The 14,173-nt window shown below is 48.5% G+C and overlaps 1 protein-coding gene across 1 annotated transcript in view; it reads left to right on the top strand.

Moving 5' to 3' along the window:
• ZGRF1 (zinc finger GRF-type containing 1) overlaps positions 1-12,643 on the top strand; it is a 212,633-nt gene extending 199,990 nt beyond the window's left edge. The window contains exon 28 of the mRNA XM_082254282.1: positions 12,208-12,643. Within this exon, the coding sequence (XP_082110408.1) occupies positions 12,208-12,231 (24 nt within the window). The 3' untranslated portion in view covers positions 12,232-12,643. The remainder of the gene's footprint in view (positions 1-12,207) is intronic.
• The last annotated feature ends 1,530 nt before the right edge of the window (positions 12,644-14,173 follow it).

Below are 14,173 nucleotides of genomic sequence, written 5' to 3'. Positions count from 1 at the left end.
CAATAAAGGGCTGTAACAAGCGGTTGCGAGTTAGGATCAAGCAGAAGCGTAGTCAATGAACAAGCCAAAGGTCGGTAATGAGTTGTAGTGAAGATACGGACAGCAATAGGAATGCAAGAAGCAAGATATTGGCTGGAGCAGGGCAAAATAATCTGGTAGAGAGATGGCTTAAATAGAAAGTTCATGGGAGAAACAAAGACTTTAAGGTTCACCAGAAACAAGATATAAAGTAAGGTTGTCTAAAGGATCAGGCAGGGAACTGTCCAGCATTTTAAGTGCCACAGTAAGACGTGCTACTGCCAGTTGCAATGGAATTCCTTGGTTCAGATCTGGATCCTGACAGAGTTTTTCTTCCCCAACAAAAACATCTGACTCTCTGCTCCCAGATTCAAACTGTGCAGTCCAGGAGCTGTCCATTTTTGATTCTGTTGAGAGTTCTAGACGAGTGCCAAAAATATAATATGGAACAACATATTACAATACATTTCAAAACATCCAGTATGCAGCATTCCATCACGTTATACGGTCAGTATGCATGCCAAGAAACAAAATGATTTGACATTATGATTATCAGGGAGTGTCGAAGCCAACAGCCCAAAAGACCGTCGGGTTCAAACACTCCACAGTAAGGTAGCCAGTACTCTCAACGATATCCTTAAGCATGTGATACAGTGAGGGCAGAAGAGCACCATGCGCCCCAGACCTTATCGAAATTTAGCCGGGCACCCTCTATGTTCAAATACAAGTTTTTCATACGGTAACGCCTGATTTACCAACTGCAGCTACATACACAACGAGGGAAGATTGGGCTGAATCCATTTAAGAGCAACTGCCTTGCGGGCCAAGAATAATGTCTCCATTAACATAATTCTAGTATGCCTCAGTCACTGCTCCTCATCCAATACCCCCAACAAACAAATTAGTGGGGTGCATGGGACTGGGACAGACAGGACTGCAGACAAGACATCGGTCATCCGTTTCCAATATCCGGCTATGACCAGACACAGCCACATGACATGGGTGAAGTCAGCACTCGGGCAAGTACATCTAGTATATGTAGGGGCTGGCAAGCGGTGCATTGCGTGCAGCCTAACCGGTGTCAAATAGGATTGATGCAACATGTATAAATGAATCAATTTATTATTGACTGCTGGAGATAGTGAAAGATGAAAGGAACATGCCTCCTCCCATTCCTCATCAGACAAATCAGGGATTTTTTGCTGCCATTTAGTGCGGACTGACAGTGGGCTTCTGTTAGTTGTGACAGATAAAAAATGTAGATAAATTGTGGAGATAAGCCCCCTGGGACTGCAAAACTCCTATCAGCGGGTAGTCCGATAGATCTACGTCACTAGTCCCAAACTGGGAGTGAAGTACATGACGAAGTTGGAGAAATCTATTAAAGGCGGTTCGGGGAAGATCACATTTGGAGGACCTTAACTATGAAGAGCGGCTGCAATCACTCGATTTATTCTCCCTGGAGAAGAGACGTCTGAGGGGGGACATGATAGCAATTTATAAATATCTTAATGGGGATCTCAGCTTAGAAAAAAAGCTGTTCATTCGAAGGAATTGCATGAGGACTCGAGGACATACAATGCGATTAGAGGAGAAGCGTTTTAACCTCAGGCAACGAGGAGGGTTCTTTACTGTTAGGGCTGCAAGATTGTGGAATTGTCTACCACAAGAGGTGGTTTCTGTGGCTAGTATGGTGGCTTTCAAAAGACTCTTAGACTTACATCTCAAGGATCAGGACATTAAGGGCTATGTGAGATGATTACAGCCACACACACCTACACAGGTTGAACTGGATGGACTATTGTCTTTATTCAACCTCACCTACTATGTAACATTTACCCTGCAGCGTTTGAAAATAAATTAAGACATTCCCTTCATATACATACCCCAAGGTAATAACTCCTTTATTCTCCCAGAACCGAAAATCCAGAAACAATTGAAGACAGGGGAACATTGGGTTATGCCAAAGAGGCAAAGCTGAGTCAATGTCCCCAAAGTCTGCAATCTTCTTGGCCTCCCGCCACACCGCTCTGGCCATGGTAAGCATTGAAATGAGGCGCCCGCCCAGAGTCCTGGCCGGAGCCACCAGTAAGTCCCTTAGCCCGAGCACCCGTGCAAGGTATGACTCAACAAAAGACGGGGTGGTCAGGACCAATCAGTCAGTCAAGTGGTGCAGTTGTCCTGCTAGATAGTAGTAGTACAAATTGGGCAGTGCCATGCCCGCCTCCGCCTTGGGGCGCTGTAAGGTAGAGTGTTTAAGTTTACGTCTAGTATTGGCCCAAATAAAGGAGACAAAGGGCGTGTCCAGGGTTTTAAAAAACGATTTAGACACTGATATAGGACACGGGAGGTCACATATAGACATTTAGGTAATAAAATCATCTTAATAAGATTGATCCTGCCTTACATTGACAGAGGGAGCCTAGTCCACACTCCAAGTTTGTGCTTGATCATCTGCAGCAACGGGTCTAAATTTGCCTTTAGAGCAGCAGACAGGGACAATGTAATAATGATCCCCAGATATTTAAATGAGGATACTATACGGAGGGGGCATGGGGGGTCCCCCCTAGAATGAGACCCGTGGATCAAAAGGCATCAGTGCTGACTTCTGCCAATTCATTTTAAGACCAGAGTATGTGCCAAAACCATCAATTATTTGCATCGCTGCACCCAGTGAGGTGGAGGTTTCTCACAAATACAGAATAAGATCACCTGCATAAAGACCTATAATATCAGTTCTATCGCCCATGGTGATGCCTTTTAGGAGAGGAGACTGCGAAAATCTCAGTGCCAGGGTCTCAATAGCCACCGCAAATAATAATGGGGATAAAGGACACCCCTGCCTGGTACCCCTGTGGAGTTGTATAGATTGGGACAGTAAACCATTGACCAAAATGTGGGAGGTGGGGTCCTTATAAAGGATAGAAACCCATTTTTTAAATTTAATCCCAGAGCCAAAAGAACGCACTGCGGCCATAAGAAACGGCCATTCTATCCAATCAAAGGCCTTGGCAGTATCCAAGGAAGCCAGGGCGCAGGATTCCGGGAAAAACTCTTTAAGTTTTAAAAATATTTGTGTTCTACGGATATTAATAGAGATGGACTTTCCTGGCATAAAGCCAGTTTGGTCTGGGTGAATAATAGTGAGGATTACTTGATTAAGTCGCTTGGCCAAGATTTTCGTTAGAATTTTGTAATCTAAGTTTAATTGGGAGATTGGGCGATATGAGGCACAACAAGTCAGGTCCTTATCCAGTTTCGGCACGAGAATCACTTTGGCTGAATACATCGATGAAGGAAGCCTCCAATCCCTGAAAGCTTCAGAATATATCTGTGGCAGGATAGGGGTAAGAATATCCAGATATCTACAATATATCTCCAGAGGCAAACCATCTGAACCAGGTGCCTTCCAAGACTCAATTTCTGACGCTTAGTTGGACAGCTTTTGGACATCCCACTTATCTCAGAATAACTGAATCCTGTCTTATAATGAGCGATCATAAAAACAGTATTTCTCGAACCGATCATTGTCTTTTTTTCTCCGGAATGATTTTCCTGTGAGATCTTCAAGCAATTATGCCGGGCTGGGCGACAGACTGGACCCCCATATCCAGTGGTCACCCCAGTCTGGCCAACGAGCACGTGCAGGACTTAGCTCTGCGCTGGGTCGGCCGCGACATAGTCCCATTGGACGGGGACTGGCCCCTGAGTTAAACATTTCGCCAGGACGCACACAACAGGGTCTAGGCTTATGTCGTAGCATCCCTATTTGGCTGACAGCCCCCCTACTCCGGTGGCGTGGGGTCCTGTCACGAAATGTCGCCTGCCTGTGTTCCCGGTATGGTGAGTAAACGTCCCTCCCCCCCCCTTCCCTGGCGGATTTTGGGGTGGACACGGGATGGTCAGACCCTCACACTCCTGGGTTTCCCTCTGTCCTGTTGTGACCCCCCTCCTTACCCCCCCCCCTCCCACGTGGGGGCTGTTTTGGGCCTACCTGAGGCTGGGACCTGGTGTGCAGGCCGTATGGGTGGCCGGGGGGTGCACCGTTCACGGCGCCCAGTCGATGGTGCAGGAGGGCCTCGGTCGGGCCCTCCAGGGCTGGATAAGGTAGTAGGGCTGGCAGGGGGGTCTCCCTGGGGGGTGCTATTGCCGCGCTGGCCGCCATTTTGTTGTAGCCTTGTCATGCAATGGGGGCCATTTTGGGGGGTGGTTTTTGGCCATTTTGCAGTGGATTATTTGCTGGGAAGCCCTGTGGGTGTGCCTGGGGGCGTTTTTTGGGGGAGGAGCCCCTCTCTTCAGCCCGGGAAGCTTCCTAGGCTCCGATTTCTTTTCATGAGCCACCGTTGACATGTACAGACGTCCTGAAGATTGCTGCATTCCAAGGACAGTGAGAGCTCATTCTCTCTCTTTCTGCGGGGGTCCGTAGCGCGGGACTGACCTCCGGGAGGGGGGGGGCGCTGTAGCTCTGTGGGGACGTTCCCTTTTCATGTAAAAAAAAGAAAAAATTATGTAATTTGTCTCAAAGTTTGCTGGCGGGTCCTATTAGTGCAACATGGACCCTTCAGACCATGTGTCCCCACCTGATCCCCTCACGGAGGCCGCAGGGGCCTCCAGGTCGCAACTGTCCACTGATGCGATTTCAGCGGTCCTGGAAGCTTTTGTGTCCCGGGTGGAGGTGGCCTTTAGAGGGCGGGGTGCGCAGAAACAACCCCCTCCTACCCCTGCCTCCTCTGATTTCTCGGACTCTGAGTCTGACCCAGCCACCGCAGATGCGGGTACCCCGGCTGGGTCAGGTACCCTGCGCCGTGCCTCCTCCTGATAGTAAGGATGAGCTTTTTGCCTCTTCTGATGCGCAGGATAAGGCGCGGGTGGACGCACTGGTTGTTTCAGTGCGCAAAACCCTAAAATTGGAGGATGCGGCTGTCGTCGCTCCTGGAGCGTGGGTTGCCTTCGGCACCCATAAGCCTCCATGGGTGGAAAAGTCTTTTCCCTTCCCCACTTATTTTGCTGGCCTGCTCACCAAAGAATGGAAGCGGTGGACACGTTCTCCCGGGGTGTCTAGGCGGTTTAACAGACTCTACCCTTTTGAGAAATCTCTGGTAAAGAAGTGGTCGGTGCCACCTAAGGTGGATCCCCAGTCTCCAGACTTAACAAGGCTACCGTGATTCCAGTAGAAGATTCCCCGTCCTTTAAGGACCCAGAGGATAGAAAGGCGGAGGCTGTGGCCCGCAACATGTACGCTATGGCAGAGACTGCACTACGGCCTGCCTTTGCTTCGGCCCTTGTCACCCAAATGGTGACTGAATGGGCAAAGCTGCTACGCCGTGACATGGAGGGCCAGCCTGTCCCTCCTGAATTTGGGGAACTTTTGGACCAGATGGTGCAGGCGCTGCAGTATGCTTGCGATGATGCGCTGGACATTGCTTTCCTTTTGGGTCGTCTGTCGTTTTCGGTGGTGGTCACGAGGCGTATGCTCTGGCTGAAGTGTTGGTCTGCGGATCAGGCTTCCAAGAAGGCCTTGATGGAACTCCCCTTTCAGAGGGGCCGTCTGGGGCTACCCTGGACGACATTATTAAAGGTGTTACGGGGGGTAAGAGTACCTTTCTCCTGCAGGCTTCCAGGGGTAGGAACTCTCGCCGTAGGTGGGGTCCGTGCTTTTCGGCTCACAGAAAGTATTCTCGTCCCTTGGGGGCAGCCGATAAGGCTAAGCTTTTTCAATGCTCCCTCGGGTGCTTCCAAGCGTCCCTGGTCTGGGAAACAGAAGTCCAGTTCCGCCAGACCTGAGGACAAGGTCCCATCAGCCTGAAGGTGTGCCCTCACCCTTGAATGGGGTGGGGGGGGTTACGCCTTTGCCGGTTCTCGGACTTGTGGCTCGCCCAGATCCCAGACAAATGGGTCCGGGAGGTTGTGCAGTCCCGATACAAGATCTCATTCCTCCGGTCATGTTTTTCCCTTCCAATGTCAACCTATCCCCGCATCGCTCAGTGCAGGATTTGCTACAGCAAGGAGTGTCTTTTCGGCACGCGGCACGCTTTCAAAGGTTTTATTCCAACCTGTTCACGGTTCCAAAGAAGGAGGGCAAGGTGTGGCCGATCCTGGACCTAAAGGCACTGAATGTGTTCATGCGCGCTCAAAAGTTCAAGATGGAAACTATTCGCACGGTGGTGGCCTCCCTACATCCGGGGGACTTCCTGGCCTTAATAGACATCAAGGATGCCTACCTTCACATTCCAATCTGTGCTGCTCACCAACGGTTTCTCTGTTTTGCCGTGGGAGAGGATCACTATCCGTTTGTGGTGTTACCCTTTGGTTTCGCCTCCGCTCCTCGGGTCTTCACAAAGGTGTTGGCCTCGGTCCTGGCGCTGTTGCGACAGCGGGGGATATCGGTCCTGGGTTACCTGGACGATCTGATTCTCCGTGTGGAGTCCCCCGCGTTGCTGGCGGAAAACTTGGGGGTCCGCATGAATACGCTGGAGGAGTTCGGTTGGTTCGTGAACCTTCAAAAGTCGCCTCTGACCTCTTCCATGAGACTGGTCTATCTGGGCCTGACCGTGGACTCGTCCTCTGCTAGGGTGTTTCTTCCTCTGGAAAAATTCCAGAAGATCCAGTCAGTGGTTCGTTTGTTGATGTCCAATGACCGGCCATCCCTTCTGACCTGTACTGAGAGTACTGGGACTGATGGTGTCCTTCTTCGAGGCGGTGCCATGCGCTCAGTTCCACACAAGTGTTCTTCAAAAGGAAATTCTTCTCAAGTGGAACAAACACCCGAATTCTCTGGATTCTCTGATTCGGTTAAGCCACAGGACCAGAGAGTCCCTAGTCTGGTGGCTGCCGTCCCCGATTCTTCAGTCGGGGAAATCCTTTCTCCCTATATACTGGTGAACCACGGATGCGAGTCAGTCCGGGTGGGGGGGGGGGGCAGTCCTCAATCAGGACTCGGCTCAGGGTGTCTGGTCCCTGAAGGAATCTCGGTTGCCGATCAATGTCCTGGAGCTGAGGGCGATTGGGCTTTGCCTGACCCACTGGACCGACCTTCTGGAGCAGGAATGGGCAAACTACAGCCCGGCGGACCTTTTAATCTGGCCCGCATAGTGCTAGCTAACAGTGGCGGCCGGTCCTAGGCTTCAGCAAAGGGTGGACCCGGGGCACAGAGCAGTGCGCCCCGAGCCCACCCATTGTGTGACAATAGAGAATGAAAATTCGCTATTGTCACACGGATCCTCCTGCTGGCCAATCAGGAAGCGGGTCTAATACCCGCTTCCTGATTGGCTGCAAGGCAAACCCCATGCCATTGGACGAGGAGGAGGCGGGAGGAGACGCCAGGGGACTGAGGAGAAGCCGCCGCCGCTGCTGCTGCAGGTAAGTGCTCTGGTCTCGGGGGGGGGGCACTCTGCATTGAAGGGGGCACGCACGCTGGTCTCTGCATTGAAGGGGGCACGCACGCTGGTCTCTGCATTGCAGGGGGCACGCACGCTGGTCTCTGCATTGCAGGGGGCACGCACGCTGGTCTCTGCATTGAAGGGGGCACGCACGCTGGTCTCTGCATTGAAGGGGGCACGCACGCTAGTCTCTGCATCGAAGGGGGCAAGCACGTTGGTCTCTGCATTGAAGGGGCACGCACGCTGGTCTCTGCATTGAAGGGGGCACGCACGCTGGTCTCTGCATTGAAGGGGGCACGCATGCTGGTCTCTGCATTGAAAGGGGGCACGCACGCTGGTCTCTGCATTGAAGGGGGCATGCACGCTGGTCTCTGCATTGAAGGGGGCACGCAGGCTGGTCTCTGCATTGAAAGGGGGCACGCACGATGGTTTCTGCATTGAAAGGGGGCACGCACGCTGGTCTCTGCATTGAAAGGGGGCACGCACGCTGGTCTCTGCATTGAAGGGGGGCACACACGCTAGTCTCTGCATTGAAGGGGGCACGCTGGTCTCTGCATTGGAGGGGGGCACGCACGCTGGTCTCTGCATTGAAGTGGGCACGCACGCTGGTCTCTGCATTGAAGGGGGCATGCACGCTGGTCTCTGCATTGAAAGGGGGCACGCACGAGGGTCTCTGCATTGAAGGGGGCACGCACGCTGGTCTCTGCATTGAAAGGGGGCACGCACGATGGTCTCTGCATTGAAGGGGGCACGCACGCTGGTCTCTGCATTGAAAGGGGGCACGCACGATGGTCTCTGCATTGAAAGGGGGCACGCACGATGGTCTCTGCATTGAAAGGGGACACGCACGATGGTCTCTGCATTGAAGGGGGCACGCTGGTCACTGTGCATTGAAAGGGGGCCTGCTGGTCAGTGTGCATTGAAAGGGGGCACGTTGGTCACTGTGCATTGAAAGGGGGCACGTTGGTCACTGTGCATTGAAAGGGGGCACGTTGGTCACTGTGCATTGAAAGAGGGCACGCTGGTCACTGTGCATTGAAAGAGGGCACACTGGTCACTGTGCATTGAAAGGGGGCACGCTGGTCACTGTGCATTGAAAGGGGGCACGCTGGTGTCTGCATTGAAAGGGGGCACGCTGGTCACTGTATTGAAAGAGGGCACGCTGCTCACTCTGCATTGAAAGGGGGCACGCTGGTCTCTCTGCATTGAAAGGGGGCACGCTGGTCACTGCATTGAAAGGGGGCACGCTGGTCACTCTGCATTGAAAGGGGGAACACTATACCTTAACTACTGAAGGCCCCTTTCACACTTTTGTGACCTCAAAGTCACGCAATTTTTTACAGCGTTTTATGCCATCTACTCTTGATCTGGCACCCGGGTCCAATATATGAACCCATTGCGGCCCTCAAGTCAAAAAGTTTGCCCACCCCTGGTCTGGAGGGTTGTCCAGTGCGCATTCAATCGGACAATGCCACGGCTGTGGTTTACGTCAATCACCAGGGGGGCACCAAGAGTGTCCTTTCGACCCTGGAAGTGGCAGACATTCTACGTTGGGTGGAGCACCATGTTCCAGCTCTCTCCACGGTCCACATTCCAGGAGTGGAAAATTGGCAGATTTCCTCAGCCACCAGGCCTTGGATGCAGGGGAGTGGTTCCTGCATCAGGAGGTGTTTCAGCAGTTGTGCCTTCGATGGGGCACTCCGGACGTGGATCTGTTGGCGTCTCGAATCAACAGGAAGGTACAGAGGTTTGTGGCCTGCTCCCGGGACCCTCTGGCAGACGCCGCAGGCGTGCTGGTGGCCCCCCTGGGGCCAGTACCGGCTGATGTATGCTTTTCCTTCTCTCAAGTTGCTGCCAAGACTTTTTCGCAGGATAGGGTGGAAGGGATTCTGGTCATTCTTGTGGCTCCGGACTGGCCTTGTCGCGCATGGTACGCCGACCTGGTCAGGCTTGTTGCATACACCCCGTGGAGACTCCCTCTCAGGGAGGATCTGCTGTCTCAGGAGCCAATCTTCCATCCTGCTTTACATATACAAGGGGGGGAGGCTATTTATTAGTATTGTGTGGTTCACAACAATAGTACCTGCGGCATTAAAGGTTTTTTTGATACTTTTACTTGACAGCGCGAGAATTACACACACCTTTACATCCCGCTTTACAGTCGCTGGCTTTAACGGCTTGGCTGTTGAAAGCCAGTTGCTGAAGGACAGGGGTTTATCTGCTTCAGTGATTCCCATGCTGAAAGTGAGGAAGGGGACTTCCAGGAAGATTTATCATCATACTTGGAAGTCGTACATTGCTTGGTGTGAGTCCCTTGGGACCCACTCTTGCACCTATTTGGTGGCTCGGATCTTGGCTTTCCTTCAAAGGGGAGTTGACCAAAAGTTGGCCTTGAGTACTATCAAGGGTCAGGTCTCGTCCTTGACTATTTTCTTCCAGAGGCGATTGGCCGCCCATTCCCTGGTGCATAGTTTCATCCAGGGGGTGCGACACTTGGTACCTCCGGTGCGACCTCTGCTGCTGCCATGGGATCTTAATTTGGTGCTGTCGGTTCTCCAGAGGCCTCCCTTTGAGAATATTCGGGAGGTCCCCCTACCTACCTTGTCTCAGAAGATGGCCTTCTTGGTGGCTATCACTTCTGCGGGAAGTGTGTAGGAACTGGCGGCGCTGTCCTGTCGTACTCCCTATCTGGTGGTTCACAAGGACAAGGTGGTACTTCGGCCGGACCCGTCTTTCCTGCCAAAGGTGGTTTCCAGTTTTCACCTGAATGAGGACATCTTTGTGCTCTAAGCCTAAACATCCTAAGGAATTTGCTCTGCATACACTGGATGTTGTTCGGGCGATCAGGGTGTATTTGGCGTCTACCGAGTCTTTCTGCAGGTCTGACTTAATCTTTGTGCTCACGGGTGGCCCGAAGAAAGGGCTGCCTGCATCTGCTGCGACTTTTTCCAGATTGATCAGACAGACAGTGGTGCAGGCTTATTCCATTAAGGGTCAGGTTCCACCTTTCCCTGTCAAGGCACACTCTACTCGGGTGCTAAGTGCTTCCTGGGCTTTTCGCCATCACGCATCTGTGCTTCAGGTGTGCAAGGCGGTGACCTGGTCGTCTGTTCACACCTTTAGCCCCGGTTCACACTTATGCGATGCGGGAAGGCTGCGAATTTGCAGCCTGTTCCCGCATCGCAAACGCACCCCCGGCAGTTCACACTGCCATATGCGATACGCTGGGGGTGTCAATGTAATCTTAACGACAACCCCAGTTTGATCGCATATCGCAGTGCCATCTTGCAGTTCGCACAGGATCGGATCGCACAAGTGTGATGCGGCTGCAAAAAAGGGTCCTGTGCGTGTTTGCTGCGGGTGCGGTGCGAATTTAGCCATACAAAGTGTATGGCTAAACTCGCACCGCACAGCCGATCGCATGTAATGAAGGAGCAGTGCGCTCCGATATTACATGCGAACGCCGCAGCCGCATGAATGTGGCCGGCTCTTTACAAAATTTTATAAGGTGGATGTGATACCATCTGCGGATGCCTCCTTTGGCCGCAAGGTTTTGCAGGCTGCGGTTTAGGGGGCCCCTTGGCCTTCCTTGAGGGTGTTTTTTTCTGTTGTTTTCAAGTGGACCTCATCTGGTTGTTCTGATGTCCTGTGTTGCCTGGTTGGCCATGTTGGCCATGTTGGCCTTAGGGACTGTTTCTTTGTTTTGCTGTTTCCACCCCTCATTTTGGTACTGCTTTGGGACGTCCCTACTGATATCATCAGAGGACTGCGTCCGTCAACGAACGATAGAGAAAACTGGATTTTTGACTTACCGTAAAATCCTTTTCTCTTAGGTTCATTGACGGACACAGTAGCCACCCCTCTAATTCTTGAGTGGGTTGCTGTGTTTTTCTCTGACACTGCTTTGATACTAAACTGACATCCTATGCAGAAGGAGAGAGGGTATACCCCCAGGGACTACCCATAGGCGTAGCCAGAAATTCTTTCTGCCTAGTGTCCTACTCCTGTAGGGGACGGTATTACCTATTGAGAGAACTGCGTCCGTCAATGAACCTAAGAGAAAAGGATTTTACGGTAAGTCAAAAATCCATTTTTTTTGTACTTGCAAAATCCGTTTCTTAGAGTTCATAAGGTGAAACCGGTCCTCTCATTCTGTCTTTGTGGTTTACTCCTAAGTACTGCTTTTCTACAAAACTGACGCCTGCTGAGAGTGGGATTTCTGTAGAAACCTGGCTATACAACAGCTTTTTAATTTGCCAGTGTCCAAATACTCTTGTAAGGGGCATTATAGCCCAACTGACTCCGAATAACTGATAGCCGTGTCCCGCAATTAAATCTAAGAAATAGATTTTACGGTAAGCACCAAAATACTGCTTTTGTGGTAGTTACAGAAATGATTGGCTTAATGCAGATGCTAATAATACTAAATTATAAAATGGCTCGTGTAGCACTTGGATATGTTGATTATTTTTATTTGTAATAAAAGTCTAATTTATCAATCTATGCCTACTTGTTTTGTAGAAGTGCCTTTGCTGTACTTATTACAAAAGCTCACACAATAGCATATTTTTGCTTGGACATAGTATAGAGCTTAGCTATGTCTAATGGTGGCAGGGGTATTAGTATTATTTTTTATTAGTGTTACTTTTCCCTGCCAAAATATGTTACCTTCATGATTCAGATATCATTGAAGTTTTAGCTTCAGTCAATTAAGTTAGAAAATGCACTTTTGATTAGTAACTCAATTTCTTCCTTTGCATTTAATGTGATGCTATGAAAGCACTAATCTTTTCATATCTGTTAATTACAGGTTAAAGCTTCTTTATCCACCTGAGGAATTGCCAAACAGGAGAGTTTCTTTCAAATGGTTTTAATTCTATTTGCAATTCAGGAACTGATTTATCATGTGCAATATTCAAGATTAACAGATTTTATTATTATATTTTCTCTACCTCCTTCATACACACAAGGCTCAATTCACTAATCTAAATCATCGTTAATTGTCATAATGAGGGCACTGATAGCTGAACATAAGTCAAATGGTTGATAATATTGATCATTATGGTAAATAACAGATGGTTTATAGCCTAATTAATTGAGCCTGTCTCCAATCTGTGAAAAGAAATGAAGACTTTTATTAAACCATTACATACACTTCTAGCTCACGTTTTAATGTGTCTTCTGTTGTTTCAAGGCAGTTTTACTGCCTCCATTCACATCACCCCCATAGATGGTTATGCCATCCCATGCTTGGTCTTGGAAAAAAAGAGAAAGGACTTTAGTTCACCTACCTGCATGGCATCTGAATGCTGCATTGACTAACAGATTCGTATACAGGCCTTGTGTACAGATGTTGCTTTGAGAAATTCATGTCCCTTTAGTAAGGAGACCACACTGGTGAGGTCACAACATATGTGTTTTAGAAAGGTTTTACCTTAGACTATGCTGTCCACATAGAAAATGCAGCAATAATAATTTCTATATTGTAATTACAGAATTGTACCTTGAGCTAATTGTTACATCCAATTATTTCAGCAAATTGTTAATGAAATGTTCTGCAATATTTAATTTATTCTGTCCTGACTGTATGTAATTTTTGTGTGTATGTAAATGTATATACATACAGTATTTTATTTTATGTAAATAGAATTGTTATAATAAATGTATTACATAGAATACACTAGGTGGCGATAGTGTATTCTTTATTCATTGTTGTGCTCTCTGTTTCTTTTATGCAATGGCTGATTAAAACTTCCGTATATGTATGTGTGTCGTATGTATAAAATCTTTATTTTTATTTTGCCTTGATATTCTTATTTTCTATTATCAGTAATCTGCATGTTTTTTTTAATAACATGCATATTACATCTTCAAATGCTAATTTCATGATAATACACCCCCCTTTTAAAAGAAAAAAAATTGTGATCTGAAAAAAAGAAACTGTTTTGATGTTATCAGAGGAAGTATGTCATGTTCACATCTAAGCTAATTACTTAAAATTTAATAAAAACCAAACCTAAGGAGCATTGAATTCTCCAATTTAAATTAGTGCTGACACCTTAGGGTAGTTTCTTAAAATCTCAATCAACAATCCATTAGAGCTCAACAGGAGTAAAACTAAATCCTCATTTAAGTGTATTTATCCAATCTCTTTTCTCTCTTTCAAATGCTAAATCCATTTTAGCATATGCCCCTGCTTTCTCTCGCCTTTTTCTATAGCCTAGCAGCTTCTATTACCCTTGTAAATATGAAAGATGCTAATCATATGACATATCACGTCTCAGTCGGAGCCTGGAATAAAGCCTTGAGATGTGGGATCATTGCATCCAGACAACAGCTTCATCAGCCGGAAAGTTGTTTTTTTTTTCTCTTTCCCTTCAACTATCAATCCCCTCTTTGTCTGAGAGAAAATGGAGGCAGTGCAAGTCTTCCATGGCCATATGGTTCACTCTGTATTTTCTTAGTTTGATTCAGTATGCTTTTCTAGGACTGGCCAGTGCGTAGTGATACAGAGTATCCTCATCTAGTTTCATTACAAATGCAGCAAACACTTTCATTTGGGAAAAAAAAACATTTTTCAAACATTTAAAAATGTTTTGTTTGGTTCAAACCATAATAATCTACCCTGTGATCCACCTTTTTATGACAGAATCTATATACAGATTTGGTACCAGGTTTAATGAAATGAGAAAATAATTGTTTGTGTTATAAATTAGCACGGAAAGAACATTGCTGTTTTATACAACGTTCAAAATGACATTGAAAGCAAGAATATT

The sequence above is a fragment of the Pelophylax lessonae genome (genome assembly GCF_965119305.1).
Source record: "Pelophylax lessonae genome assembly, chromosome: 1".
In the NCBI taxonomy this organism is placed as follows: domain Eukaryota; kingdom Metazoa; phylum Chordata; class Amphibia; order Anura; family Ranidae; genus Pelophylax; species Pelophylax lessonae.
This window is presented reverse-complemented; position numbering and strand designations above follow the sequence as displayed.